Source organism: Oncorhynchus kisutch, linkage group LG3 (assembly GCF_002021735.2).
Source record: "Oncorhynchus kisutch isolate 150728-3 linkage group LG3, Okis_V2, whole genome shotgun sequence".
In the NCBI taxonomy this organism is placed as follows: Eukaryota; Metazoa; Chordata; class Actinopteri; order Salmoniformes; family Salmonidae; genus Oncorhynchus; species Oncorhynchus kisutch.
This window is the reverse complement of record NC_034176.2, coordinates 14,795,086-14,810,605: the sequence shown is the minus strand read 5'-3', so window position 1 is coordinate 14,810,605 and position 15,520 is coordinate 14,795,086. Positions and strand designations below refer to the sequence as shown.

Sequence of the window (15,520 nt, the reverse complement as noted above, 5' to 3'; positions counted from 1 at the left end):
CAGCAGTAGCTCAGCCACCTTCCACCGGAGATGCGGAAGGCCGACATCGGCGGTTTGAGACGCAGCACATGCAGCACATGCAACAAAAAACACCAGATATCTTTTATCTTAAACAGATGGATTTTGATGGGGATTAATTTTTTTATTTCATATGCATCGAGGGAGCATGGGCGGGGGCCTCAAGCAGAGATGTATTTATTAAATGTTTATGCTCAGCTCATGAGGCCCCTTGATGATGTGAGCAGTAGCAGTGTGTGGATAAAATCACTGGGGAAGCCGAGCCAAGCCAGTAAATAAGCCCTATTACAACCTATGTTGTGATAATTGCGTTGTTTGCCCTATACCACATTTTTCTGCCTGTGTGACTTGTCTTTTTGCTGTATCTGCCTTATTTTATATCACGGTGGCACATGTCCACGGTGGCGCATACTCTTTTGGTCCAGACAGCATCAGATACATGGGCTACACATACTGAAACAGAGGGGTGCTGTTTCCCTCTCTCTGATGATTTCTCTGGTGAGATTCTTATGAAAACACAGAGAGACGAAAGATAAATTATTTTACCATTGTTATTTTTTTTATTGGTCAAAATGGAGAAGCCTGGGTTCCCTTGTCATCCATGAATACACACCACTGGATGTTAGGCCTGAGGCAGTTGCCTTTTCTGCCTCATGGTAAGTCTGCCAGAGCCTACCATCAGCCTCCAAAAACTCCATGCTTGAAGGCTCTATGGAAGGGCCTGTTACATCTTCATTTGTTAATTAAGGTTCTGGGTGTCAAGGATTTTCAGCATTTCATGAGTGTGTTTTTCTAGCAGGCCCTGCACTTGGATGGGAGGAGGCACTCCAAGTGGGATCTCTTGGGTCATTATTCCAGTGACCATCTCAGTAACAGCCTTTCACACACACTGTTTTGATTGGTCTGCATGCCAGGACTTCATTCAGCTGCACTCAGATACTGCCTCCTCAACAGAAATTCTTCGCCAGGCTTTGTCCACTGGAGAGGAGAGAGACAGCCACCTGTCCTCTGCATTCACCCAAAGGTTGGTTGCAGAGCAAAGTCCCCCAAAAAACGGGATCAGTGAAAGCTGTCACCTTGGATATGCAGAGTTAGCTTCACACAAAGGCTTTCTGTGAGTAGTGGCACAATATTCTCAATGACTCAATATAGCTGCCTCAATGGTGCAATGTTATGTCTTAACCCATAGCTTCTCAAATACAGAATGCCTCAATGGTGCAATGTTATGTCTTAACCCATAGCTTCTCAAATACAGAATGCCTCAATGGTGCAATGTTATGTCTTAACCCATAGCTTCTCAAATACAGAATGCCTCAATGGTGCAATGTTATGTCTTAACCCATAGCTTCTCAAATACAGAATGCCTCATTACTCTCATTGAGTGTTTCCTCTAGACAAAGAGGCAATGAGGAAGCCTCTAGGGTGTGTGTGTTTGTATATATCTGTGTCTGTCTGTGTGCGTGCGTGTGTGTGAGTGGTTTGAAGGGGCTGGTCTGTGCAACAGGACGTGCTCAAGCTACCAATGATCCTCACCCTGGAAGTATTTTTCTAAGTCTCTGCCTCATTCATGACCTGTTACCAGAGCCAGGCCATTGCGGAATAGACACAGATGGATTACCTGCTTGGGCCTGATCAAATATTTTTATTTGACTGACAGTGAAATGCTTACTTACAGGCCCTTCCCAACAAAAATAATAAAATATAAGGTTAACACGAGGAATAACGATAGTCAAATTATGTACAATAAATACACAGAGAGTAACGATAACTTGGCTATATACATGGGGTACCAGTACCGAGTCAATGTGCAGTAGTATGAGATAAATAAAGGAAAGATATTTACATATGGGTAGGGGTAAAGTGATAAGATCTTAGTGATTCCATTGTAAAAATAACAAGAGGGCTTAAACATAAAATAATGGTCTTGCTCTGGTATTCACTCATAATGGCTTACATTTACCATTTCCCAAGGAGAGAGCTTGGACCAAGCCTCCTTGATGTAGGGGCTTTGACTTAGTGCCTTGATGGAGTTACCAACAGGTCAATGTTTTAGGTGGAATACAGTGTGTATTACTGTTATATTCTGTTGCGTAGAAAACAGCATTATACTATTTGTAATTCTTCATCTGTGAACTATAGCTGTACCATTCATTCATGGTTTAGGTTACAGTCTTGAGTAGTGTAGAAGAAAAAGAAACGCACACCTATTAAGACGAGGTGCTGGCTAGCGGAGTAGAAAACTTGAAAATAAAAGAGAGCCGCACACTCTAGGAGCTCAGATGCAACAATTTAATTACCAACGTTTCTACAGCCAAGCTGTCTTCATCGGGGTATACAGTCTTGAGTAGGGCATCTATCAGAATAGCTCAGTCCCTCTCACTGAGTTTCAGCTGCTGCTGAGACAGACAGAAACCACAGAGGCATTAAATTAAATAACCTTCAGACAAAGCTCATACACCACAACGTAGTCCCCCTCACACTGTGGAGCCAGAGGATGTTACCTTCATCTGCCGATAAACAGTATGACTCAGTTGTTTCTCTAAAGGATTGTAAAGGTTAGTGTCCGTGTTGTGTGTGTTAAGAGGAGTTACTGTAAGAGCACTAGACAAGGCCTGCTGGGCCTCCAGGAGCTGTGATGTGGCTGTGCAGGTCAGCTGTTTCTCTGGCCCTGGACCTGCTCCATACACACACAAACACACACAAAGGATGAAAACATATTCAGCAACACTTGTGAGGCAAATTACAGTCCAGACAGACAACTGCGACTTCAAACCCGGCCACTGCGGGACCTGTACATGTTGTTTGTGCTGTGTGCTCTGTATAGTGACCTGCATGTGTGCATGATTAGAATGGCATAATGTGTCAAGTCACCTGTGACCTCACGCATTTTTTGAGTCAGTGTTGTTGTGGTTTTGTTCTCTTGCCTTTGCTGTTGGCGACCCACTTTCCTCCAGTTTTCAATCATTTTTATGGCCGCTCTGGACCACTCCTCTAGAGTTAATACCAGTGATTTTCCGCAGAGAGTAGGGCATGCAGGGACTAGTCTGGAAAACCTGAACCTAGACAAAACAGTGACTAGTGTCTGGTTCCAATGATGTAATTGCTCTGTGCCAAAAGAGTTCGTCACTGACTACATCACTACTTAATTTTCCCAAAAAAAGCTTATTACAAAAAAACTTATTTCTCTCAATTTTTGTGCACAAATGTCTTTACATCATGGTTTGTGAGCATTTTATCTTTTGTCAAGATAATCCATCCCCCTGACAGGTGTGATATCAAGAAGCTGATTAAACAGCATGATCATTACACAGGTGCATTTTATGCGGGGGACAATAAAAGGCCACTCTAAAATGTGCAGTTTTGTCACACAACACAATGCCACAGATGTCTCAAGTTTTGAGGGAGCGTGCAATTGGCATGCTGATTGCAGGAATGTCCGTTAGTGTTACATTTACACAATGGTTATAAATGAGGCCCCTGGCCTGACTATCGCTGGCAACCATGCAGAAAGTTTCATGGAGTCAACAATTAGCCCATGTCAGCAAAAAATTTTTAGATTTCTAAATCTAGCCAGCTGTCTAAACATGTAGTAATCATGGTCGAATTGATTTTGATAGTCACTCTCACTCAGATATCATGTTAAAAATGGCTAACATTTCTCCCCACCCTATGGCAAAATGTGTTGAATTGCATGAAATTAGTTATACAATTTCAACATGTTCTCTCCTCCCCATGAATAATGTGTAGAATTGCATGAATCTTGCTTATAACGGAAACATTATTTCTACGCCGAGGCAAAATGTGTAGAAATGCAGGAAAATGGCTAACACTAAAAATATTTCTGTCCACTTTAAAGAAAGAGAAGAATTCTGCTTAAGGCCCCAAAAAGGCTAGGGACAATCATAATGAGTTCATATTTTTTGTGGCCCTCACCCCCATCAAAGTTGCCCATCCATGGTTTAGACAGATTAGAATGTTATACAAGCAAGGCAATTATAGTTGCCTAAATAAGTACACAGTTCATATGAATAACCCAAATGTGTTTTCACCATGCATGAAATAATAATCAGCAATGTGGGGGAAAACACTCCACTAGGGATATGCAAATTCATTGAATTGTTCACATAAATCTTTATGACCACAAGGCACCTTTTGAACATTGATGTAAAGCTCTACCTTGAATGAACTCACACTAGCAGCTTCTTTTCAGATCCCCTTGGTGTGTGCTGTATAGCTCTATGGTTATTTGATTGATATTGTCAAGCACTTTTAACAACACAAACAGTGCTTTAGCTAAATGTATTGTGTCATCACCTAGCTTTCCCACTGTGTTGGTTATGAAGCACTTTGTGGAGAGCAGCGATGAGAGGTTTAAGGATACTTTTTACATTTTAAGATTTTTTTAGGAAATGTGTGTCATAATGGCTATATTGCAATAAACAGTCATTATTCATCTATTTGAAATACATATATTTCTCAAATGTTCTTCCGACATGTGGTGTCACTTCTTTGCAGTGGTCATCCCTCAAACGACATCAGTGCAAGCGGATTTGTTGTGCTCTCTGACATAATACAATGATATTTCTCTGTCATAACGTATATTTATGATAACTCCTTTTCTCACCCCACTGATCTTACATTGTTGTTTACCTGGTACTCACTCTTTGTATGTATTTGTATTTGTTTACAAGAACAGCAGATAGGCCTATCCCACCTCATGTAGGCTATTTCTAGAGATTGTCATGCCTCACGACTATCCATTTACATTAACAATCACTCGTTGAACCATTCAAATGTGTCAAGCTGCACTCACTCCATATCACACGGCTGCGCCCTTGCAGATAAACTCAGGGAATATTGAGCATGACAGTATGCCAGTTTGATTAACTTTATCACCTCTTATCACCTCTCTTGTTCCATGTAGAGGAGTCAATTCCTGGTTCTGGCCTATTGCTTCTCTCGCTCTCTCTTACACATATACCAATTAGGTGATCATTTATAGTTTTAATTTCAGATAGCGTCATGTCAAATATTTTGTCAAAATAAAAAACCCATTGGTATTGAACAAATTTTGCAATGTCCCCTGTGTTCATGAGGGCATTATTGTGTTTTTATCTGTTGGAGCTATCTATTTCATACACACAACTCTGTTATTACACCAGTTCTTCATCTGAGCAGCACAATTGGCAACCATTCCAGAACTCATTGATGTTTATTGAATGTCATAAACATGTCTGCTTACTTATGAGGAATAAGCCATAAGCTCTGAATGAGATTCAGTGAGGCTTTGCTCAGTGCAGTATAATCAAATCAGCCTGATCTGGTGGAGCGAGAGAGAGAGAGATAGACTCACGTAGACACTTAACACTCTTTTGTCTCTGACCTCACTCTCCTATACGGACCACTCTTATGTTGCTACCACTTCAGATGATTGATCAAGGCCTGTGTCACGGTCTTCGAATGAAGTAGACCAAAGCGCAGCGTTGTGAGCGTACATATTCCTTTTTATTAGGATGACGCCGACAAAAACAATAAACAATACAAAAACAACCGTGAAGCTACAGGCTATGTGCCACAAACAAAGTCAACTTCCCACAAAAAAAGGAGGGAAAAGGGCTACCTAAGTATGGTTCCCAATCAGAGACAACGATAGACAGCTGTCCCTGATTGAGAACCATACCCGGCCAAAACACAGAAATACAAAAACATAGAAAATAGAACATAGAACGCCCACCCAAATCACACCCTGACCAAACCCAAAATAGAGACATAAAACACATTGAACTGATGTAAACATCATACTTTCAAATCTTAGCTAGCAAGCTAGACAAGCAGTCATCATCCTGAATCATGTCGACAGTCTACAGGCAAATCCTTTTCAATCCTTTTCATATGAAGAGAAATGATAGATAAACGTATCAGTGCTCATCGGCCATTGGACATAAACATTACACAACAATTTCGCAAATTCAACAATGAGAGGTTTGGAAGGAATCATTATGATATTTACATGAGTCCAATCAAAGATACTGTAGATATAACGTGATATGACATCATTTTATCTGTGGCCAATGACCTTGAGCCTTCAAGCGTTGCAAAGCAATCACTAGCCTGCTATTCAGTGACGTGGGTGTGTTGTCTAAGGGTCTCTTTTCCTAGCTTAAAAGGAAAAACAATCACATGCCATGGGCCAGAAAGGTTGAATACATTGGCCATGCTGTCAATCCAGCATGACTTCTGCCGTGTTCAAAACAACTAGAAATTTGGAACTGGGAAATCTCCGACTTCAGTGAGTTCAAGACAACTGGGAACTCCGACTGGGAAATTTGTTTTGAATGGTCATCCAACTTGGAATTCCAAGTCGGGAACTCGGCCCTCTTCGACCTGAAGATCACTGACATCATGATTCAACCTTGTTTTTTTCCCAGAGTTCTCAGCTGTCTTGAAAGCACCATAAATCTAGAGAATGCGAGACTTCGATGACAAAGTTTGATGACAAAATGTGACCACAATAGGGACCGCTGCGCCACGTTCCTGTTCAAGTGACCACAGCACAACAAGGTGAGTCCAAAAATGTCTTTATGTAATAAAATATGCCAGGGAGATATGTATACTGTAGCTAAGAAAGTAATACTAAATCTATGTTGTGTAGCAAACTGTTAGTAGTCCATGTGCCTCACCCTAATAAGTTGGTCCCTTTCCCCCTCATAACTTTGTGATACACATGTAGCCTATAGCCTGTTTTAGAGAAATGTCATCATTGAATATTGTAAGAGCTTTCATTGTCTGCTTATATGACCCCTTTATTTATCCTACAGTTCTGACTTGGTGGACAGAGAGAATACTGTACGAATGGCCCATTTTCTGAATTTTGTCATCTCCTCCTCATGGACTACACCAGATTTGCCAGTTCTTGCTGTGAGATGTTACCCCACTCTTCCACCAAGGCACCTGCAAGTTCCCTGAGATTTCTGGGGGGAATGGCCCTAGCCCTCACCCTCCGATCCAATAGGTCACCCTCCGATCCATGAGATCTGGGCTCTTTGTTGGCCATGGCAGAACACTGACATTCCTGTCTTGCAGGTAATCACGCACAGAACAAGCAGTATGGCTGGTGGCATTGTCATGCTGGAGGGTCATGTCAGGATGAGCCTGCAGGAAGGGTACCACATGAGGGAGGAGGATGTCTTCCCTGTAACGCACAGCTTTGCGATTGCCTGCAATGACAACAAGCTCTGTGACACACCGCCCCAGACCATGACGGACCCTCCACCTCCAAATTGATCCCGCTTCAGAGTACAGGCCACGGTGTAACGCTCATTCCTTCGACGATAAACGCAAATCCGACCATCACCCCTGGTGAGACAAAACCGCAACTCGTCAGTGAAGAGCACTTTTTGCCAGTCTTATCTGGCGATGTTGTTGCCGGTGATGTCTGGTGAGGACCTGACTTACAACAGGCCTACAAGCCCTCAGTCCAGCCTCTCTCAGCCTATTGCGGACAGTCTGAGCACTGATGGAGGGATTGTGAGGTGTAACTCGGGCAGTTGTTGTTGCCATCCTGTACCTGTCCCGCAGGTGTGATGTTCGGATGTACCGATCCTGTGCAGGTGTTGTTACACATCAGCTGTCCGTCCTGTCTCCCTGTAGCGCTGTCTTAGGTGTCTCACAGTACAGACATTGCAATTTATTGCCCTGGCCACATCTGCAGTCCTCATGCCTCCTTGCAGCATGCCTAAGGCATGTTCACACAGATGAGCAAGGACCCTGGGCATCTTTCTTTTGGTGTTTTTCAGAGTCAGTAGAAATGCCTCTTCAGTGTCTTAAGTTTTCATAACTGTGACCTTACTACCGTATGTAAGCTGTTAGTGTCTTAACAACCATTCCACAGGTACATGTTCATTAATTCTTTATGGTTCATCGAACAAGCATGGAAAACAGTGCTTAAACCCTTTGCAATGAAGATCTGTGAAGTTATTTGGATTTTTACGAATTATCTTTGAAAGACAGGGTCCTGAAAAGAGGACGTTTATTTTTTTGCTGAGTTTCTATACAAATGATTTGCTCAAATATAGATTTTGGCCTTTACTACTAAAGCCCATAGAAACACATCTGATAACACATTAATAAATGGCAAAAAGGACAGTAAAAAAAATGATTCATAAGAAACAATCTGGCCCTTCTTTGGACACTGTGTTAACAAACCTCCAAACGAGCTTCAACGCCATACAACACTCCTTCCTTGGCCTCCGACTGCTCTTAAATGCTAGTAAAACAAAATGCATGCTCTTCAACCGATCGCTGCCCGCACCCGACTAGCATCACTACTCTGGACAGTTCTGACTTAGAATTCCCCCTCAGGAGACTGAAAAGTTTTGGGCATGGGTCCTCAGATCCTCAAAAAGTTATTCAGCTGCACCCTCGAGAGCATCCTGACTGGTTACATCACTGCCTGGTATGACAACTGCTCGGCCTCCGACCACAAGGCACTACAGAGGGTAGTGAGTACGGCCTAGTACATCACTGGAGCCAAGCTTCCTGTCATCCAGGACCTCTAAACCAGGCAGTGTCAGAGGAAGGCCCTAGTCATGGACTGTCCACTCTCCTATCTCACGGCAAGCAGTACCTGAGAGCCAACAGCTTCTACCCCCAAGCCATAAGACTCCTGAACAGCTAATCAGATGGCTACCCAGACTATTTGCATTGCCCCCACCCCCCTCTTTATGCTGCTGCTACTATCTGTTTATTATCTATGCATAGTCACGTTAACTCTACCTACATATTACCTCAATTACCTCAACTAACCGGTGCCACCGCACATTGACTCTGTGCTGGTACCCCCTGTATATATGGTACCCTCGCCATTGTTATTTTACTGCTGCTCTCTAATTATTTGTTTCTAGAATTTTACAACCCTTATTTTTCTTAAAACTGCATTGTTGGTTAAGGGCTTGTAGGTAAGCATTTCACTGTACAACACCTGTTGTATTAGGCACACGTGACAAATCAAATTTGACTTGATTATTTTTTACCCTTGGCCATTTTACCACGTTGTGTGATGCTCTTTACCTCTGCTTTATCAACAAAACAAAAACAATAACAATGGCCATGGGGCGGACAGTGGCACTGTTTCCCCTACTGCAGACTCCATCTTTAAAGATGGTGGTTCATTTTCCAACGGGACAGAAGGAAAGACAGGGTGATTTCTCATTTGGGCAATAGTCCATCCTCTGTCTTCTTTCCTCCGTCCGCTCTCCTCCGTGACCCAGAAATCGATAATTGGTTGAGTGGTCAAGGAGTGTGTCAATTCGTTAGTAGGTAAATGGAAGACAGTCCTTCCCTCCTCAATAGCCTCCTTTTGGTGAGGAAGCACAAGTACATCTTATCTGAGTCCTTCATGGAAGAGTTTTGAAATCTACCACACCACTTTTGAATGAGCTACTGTTTTCTCGAAGGAGAAAAGCATGCCAACATTTTAAAACGATATGCTACTTATCCTTTTCTCTATAAAATGTCTTGCACAACTTTATACATTTGTTTTTATCACTTTATACATTTATTTGGGGTTTCCACCCTTAGTGTCATTTGCCTGAAAACACGGAGTGGAAAATGAGTTCCTCATTTCATACAAGCACATTTTCATCCACGTTCACTCTCCTCGGACACCGCTCCTCGATTAACTTTGACGGAGCAGAGGATGCAAAAGTTGAGCAAATCGAATCGAGAAAAGGCCAGTCTGTCTCCAAGTCTCTGCACCATCCATAGTCTGAGAAACAACCTTTACATGTGAGTTGAAGTTGTAGCAGTTTGGATTAAGTATTTAGGTTATTTCTAAAGTGTGTCAATTGTGATAGGGGTTGAAGGTGATGTGCTTCAGGTCCACTAAATGAACAAGCAGTTCATCAGATCAGCGACATGTGTCTTACCTCATATCCCCAATGTCCTCAGGGGGTACTGAATTCCCTCACCAATAAATCTTGGCCTCCTTGGCCTGTCCGTCATTTATTGGCAGTGAAACTGCACCAGATACAATATTGTTCCTCACAATCCCCATTTTAATGCCATCATCTAGGTGTAAAAGCAATGTGTGTGTTAAAGAGTGTGTGTAAGAAAGATAAGAGGGAAAAAGAACAAGACAGACAGACAGACAGACAGACAGACAGACAGACAGACAGACAGACAGACAGACAGACAGACAGACAGACAGACAGACAGACAGACAGACAGACAGACAGACAGACAGACAGACAGACAGACAGACAGAGACAGACAGACAGACAGACAGACAGACAGACAGACAGACAGACAGACAGACAGACAGACAGACAGACAGACAGACAGACAGACAGACAGACAGACAGACAGACAGACAGACAGACAGACAGACAGACAGACAGACAGACAGACAGAGAGAGAGACAGAGAGACAGAGAGACAGAGAGTGAGAGAGCGACCCTGTCTGACTTGGTTTGTGTAGATAGGCAAGAAGAGTGATATCCAGGTCATACAGACACCGATGTTGAGACGAGGCCAAGGGACAAGTGTTAATGAGGAATCTTACAGGAATTGTATTAGTCACATGCACCGAATACAACAGGTGTAGACCTTACCGCGAAATGCTTACTTACAAGCCGTTAACCAACAATGCAGTTCAAGAAATAGGGTTAAGAGAATATTTACTAAATAAACTAATGTAAAAAATATAATTAAAAATAACACAATAAAATAACAATACTGAGGCTGTATACAGGGGGTACCGGTACCGGGTCAATCTGCGGGGGTACAGGTTAGTCAAGGTAATATGTACATGTATGTAGGGGTAAAGTGACTATGCATAGATAATAAACAGCGAGTAGCAGCAGTGTGGGGGGGTCAATGCAAATAGTCCGGGTAGCCATTTGATTAGCTGTTCAGCAGTCTTATGGCTTGGGGATAGAAGCTGTTAAGAAGCGTTTTGGACATAGACTTTATGCTCCGGTACCACTGGAGTGGCTGGAGTTTTTAGCAATTTTTAGGGCTTTCAGAAGACAAAAAGCAGATGCACCTCTGTCAAACATCTGCTTGCACCAGCGGATATTTATGGTAAACCTGAAGTAAGAAATGTTTAAATAACATTAACAAAATCATTAGAAATGGTTGGAAACATAAAGAGAATCATAGTATATTTCCACTGGGTATGCCTAACGCACAACCAGAATTACTTACATGTTGTTAAACAAGTTGCAATATAACTTGTAATATAAGGTATAATATAAGTTGCTTAAAGCCTACTGACATATTGAATCACATTCCACACAATATTGAGGTTTACTATAAGGTGCCTGGCATCGTGGTTGGAGTTTCAGCACAGTTAAAGTTACACAATGCAAGATTAGGGAAATCTTCCAATGGGAGCCAGCAGCTGTTCAACGTGATGATTCTGGAGCTCACCCAAAATGGTCATCTGAGTGCCTTTCTCTCAGACAGCAGAGAGGAAAGGATTAGGTAAGACATCAAAAGGCTTAATTTATTAGGATGATATTGATTACACAAACATCTTGCAAAATGCTAAACATAATCTGTAGCATATCAGATATCCCAGACCTAGGGCAACATCACTAATATGTTGCTAGGACATTGTTAATGTGGAAGGCAACCTGTCTGCCTAGGGAGACGAATCAATGGCATCAATTATGCAATGCAATCAGGACATGTAGATAATTTACACCCACTGACATGGGTTGACCAGGTGGAGGCGTTTCGCAGCTTTTAATATGTTCAGTCTTCATTACATGAAATTGAAAAAACGTGTAAATAGTAACAACCAAAGCATAGCAAGTTATTAAAAGACATAGTATGTTTATTTGTTGTCACTTGTCTCCAATGTGGTTGTTCTGTCCAAGCAGACTGTGTGAACTTCACAATTATTGCACGCGCAACGGCTTCCGCTCCATAATTTTAGTGTTTGACAGCTACACACCACGTTTGTCATGAAATTCACACTTCAGCTGCACATATTCCGGGAAGACGTGCTCCCGAAGAACAATACACACACACACACACCCTTTGTCAATGCGGCTCCTTGCCGCTGGAAATTGATCAGTAGAAGTACTGCTGTAGCCTATCATTAACCAACGGTGACATTCACTAAGCTGCGCGCTCAGACTGGCAGGTTGCTGTACTAGCACTATGGAGGACAACCCCAAGGATGATAGCGCCACGAAGGGACAGGAATCGATTTCCTACCAACGAAGGATGTGGAAGAATTTCCAAGACAAAACCAAACCGTTTTTGAGCCCCAAATTGGGCTCTGGGCGTCGCAGTCCCGACAGTAAAAAGGAGACCGGGTTATGGATGTTTAAAAGAAAAAAGAAAGAGCTAGACCGTTTCTTTTCGTCCTCACAGCCCAATCTCTGCTGCTCTACCCCGGCGCCTTTCCTGGCTGACCAGTCCCTTGGTGGTACAGCGCCTGGGAGCAGCAGCACCGGGCAACCTCTGCATCAGCTACTGGGGGCCGATGGAGCGTCCGTGAGCAAGCCAGAGCTAACGGGACATGACAGCCCGAAGCTCATTGTCTCCCATTTAATCCTGTCCCATCAGAAGAGCTCCTCTCTCGGCTCTGCATGCTTCGAGAAGCTGGTAGTAGAATCTTCGGTCGTTGGAGAGGAGGAACAGTTGCGCAAAAATGCCAGTGATTCTGTGAGTAGGCTAACATGAATATAAACACTGTGCCACACATCTCCAAAAGCGACCTTCAGGATATTTGTGAATAAATATTAATTTACATTTTCATAAAATGGAAAAGGCAGTTAATGTGTCAGTTTATGGATAATCACCATTGTTATTGTGCAATTTGAACTCAGCTTAAACACAGTATACATGCTCCAAACATAGGTGGTTATTGTAGGCTAACAGCAGTGGAGCCTCCTCAGAGGAGGAAGGGATCACATCCTACTCAGTGAATTTCATAACTTTTTTCATGTTTCATAATTTGCAGATAAAACTATACAAAATATATTCAAGTCACCAAATAACTGATTTAAAAACACTTGCAATGAAGGTCTAAAGTAGACTCAACAGCACTCTCTGGGGTAGCACCACAGTGTAGCCGGAGCTGTCCCCCTCTGGGTACACTGACTTCAATTCAAAATCTAGAAGGTTCATGGTTCTCACCCCCTTCCATAGACTTGCACAGTAATATGATGACTTCCGGAGGACGTCCTCCAACCTATCAGAGCTTTTGCAGCATGAACTGACATGTTGTCCACCCAATCAAAGTACTCAAAGCATAAATTTAAGCTAACTAGTTAGCTAGCTAGTATTGCAGTGCATGAAATGTGGTGAGTAGTTGACTCAAAAAGAGAGAAAGTCAATAGTTGAACAATTTTTAACAAATTAATTTCCTCAAAAAGTAAGAAAAAGCAGCAGAGTGAGAAAGAGATCTAGCTATATTTCATTGTATTTTTTTAACTTTCACTTACTTAGCTAGCTAATGCAGCTAACTAATTTAGCCTACCCAACACCTGGCTCAAGCAGAGAGGAATGCTATTTATGTTAGCTAGCTGGCTAGCCAATACTGGAACTATTCCAAGTCAAGGTAAGCTTCTGGTTGTATTAATTTATTGCCACTGGGGCCTGCCGGTGTAACTTCTAAACTGCTTGCTGTAAACTCTATTGCATGATGGTAGCGTGTTTACTAACACATTAGTTCTAGTAGATATGCTGATTATGACTAATATGGTTAGCTAATATGGTGAAATTGACAACAATGTAGGCTGTGGTGAAAGGCAGACAGCTGTCTGTGACCAGGCAGAAAAACATTTCCAAGCCACACCTTCATACCATAACCGCTGTGGCTTGGAAAGGTTTTTCTGCCTGGTCAAAGACAGCTGTTGTGTTGTGCACTGAAGTCCACAAGCAAAAAGAAAAGGTGAGAGGAGGAGAGCGTGTAAATGCAAGTGGGACTTATACAACAAGCAAAGTGATCATGCTGTGTTATGCTATGAAAGTGAACTGTGTGTGCCGGTGGTGATCAGCAGTGTATTCATTCTGCCGATTCTGTTGAAAAACATTTCTTAAACAGAAGCAAACAGAACAAAACTGGGATAAATCCACCTGAATTTGTCCAATAGAAACACTTGTTTGCAACTGTTGGACTAATAATTACACCCTAGATCAGCTAGATGCAGGCAAGAGTGTGCAAGATGGCATTGAATGTGCCACAGCCTTTCACCATGATCATTCCAATTTGTCTCTTGACCATGTTATAAACTTTCATTCGTAGACTAGGTTGTAGCAACATCATGATGGGTATGTGAACATTTTGAGTATCATGTGGTAGCCTCAACCTATTACAGTTACACTGTGCTGGGTGAATGGAATCTGAATGACAGTCATCCAATATGCTGTTACAGAATTAAGGCAAATCTTAAACTGCACCGACCGCCACTGGCTAATTTCACACTACACAGTTGCATCCCATGGTGAAACATCTGAAGCCTTTCACTTTCAATGGAAGGAAAGCTAGAGATGCCAATAGTGTGCAACTGCAGTCCGCAATTCGAGGCATTCCTGCATCTGCAGGACCACCCCCCTTTCGGGAACCCCATTGGTTCCTGCATAAACACCCTTGCTAACTAGCGGGAGTGACACCGGTAGACTGGCAGGAGCGGGAAAAAGGTGACCTACAGGCAGGACCGAAGGACACTGTCTACCGGTCGTCCCCGCCTCCCGCTAGCACAGCAGACCGGAGGCTAGGGCGACACCATGTACTAGCTAGCATGATAGTAAGTGACACTGTGTGTTAGCCAGGTTGATAGTTAGTGACACCGTGTACTAGCTAGCGTGATAGGTAGTTAGCACACGGTGTCGCCCCCGCCTGTTGTGTACCGGAGTCCTCTTTAGGACTGGCTGGCTAAGCTAGCACACAGTGTCCTACGCTCCCTCCTGCCGAACACCTGCTCTCGCTGTCTTTAACGGAACTGCGGGAAAACAGTTCCTGACAGGAATGCCCACATGCAGGAATGCCCTGAATTGTGGGCCTCAATTTCACCCTTTTCAGAGTTGCGGATTGGGCAGGGGACCTTTGAGCAATGTTTTCTTTGAACAGGGCTGGACTAAAGTTGGGGAAAGCTGAACGAGTGACCAATTAAAGCTCACCAAAGCTTCCAACCTCTTCTGGATTGTCTGACAATGGCTGTTGATACTTATCACTACCTAGCTTGCTTGTTAGCACCCACATCAGGGTGAGGCTATCTGGCTAGGGGACTGCCGGTTGCATAGTGTGATGGCCGAGATCCTTTGAACACGTTAATTCGGATAGCCATGCTAGCGTCGCCCTCATGTCGGTGCTAGCAAGCAGGTTAGGTAGTGCTAGGTATCAACAGCCAATCCAGTAGGTGCAGAAAACTATAGTGAGCTTCGATTGGTCAATTGCAACGCGATATTGTGGAGTATGCGATAAAAGTTCAGCTTTCCCTAACTTAAGTTCTGGTCAAGCTCCCAATGGTCCCCGCCCTCTTCGC

General features: G+C 43.0%; 1 protein-coding gene across 1 annotated transcript in view; it reads left to right on the top strand.

Annotated features, from left to right (window-relative positions):
* The first annotated feature begins 11,937 nt into the window (after positions 1-11,937).
* The window catches only part of LOC109875799 (multiple C2 and transmembrane domain-containing protein 1-like), a 292,254-nt gene continuing 288,671 nt past the window's right edge, over positions 11,938-15,520 (top strand). The window contains 1 exon segment of the mRNA XM_031817676.1: positions 11,938-12,695. Coding sequence (XP_031673536.1) covers positions 12,186-12,695 — 510 coding nt within the window. The 5' untranslated portion in view covers positions 11,938-12,185.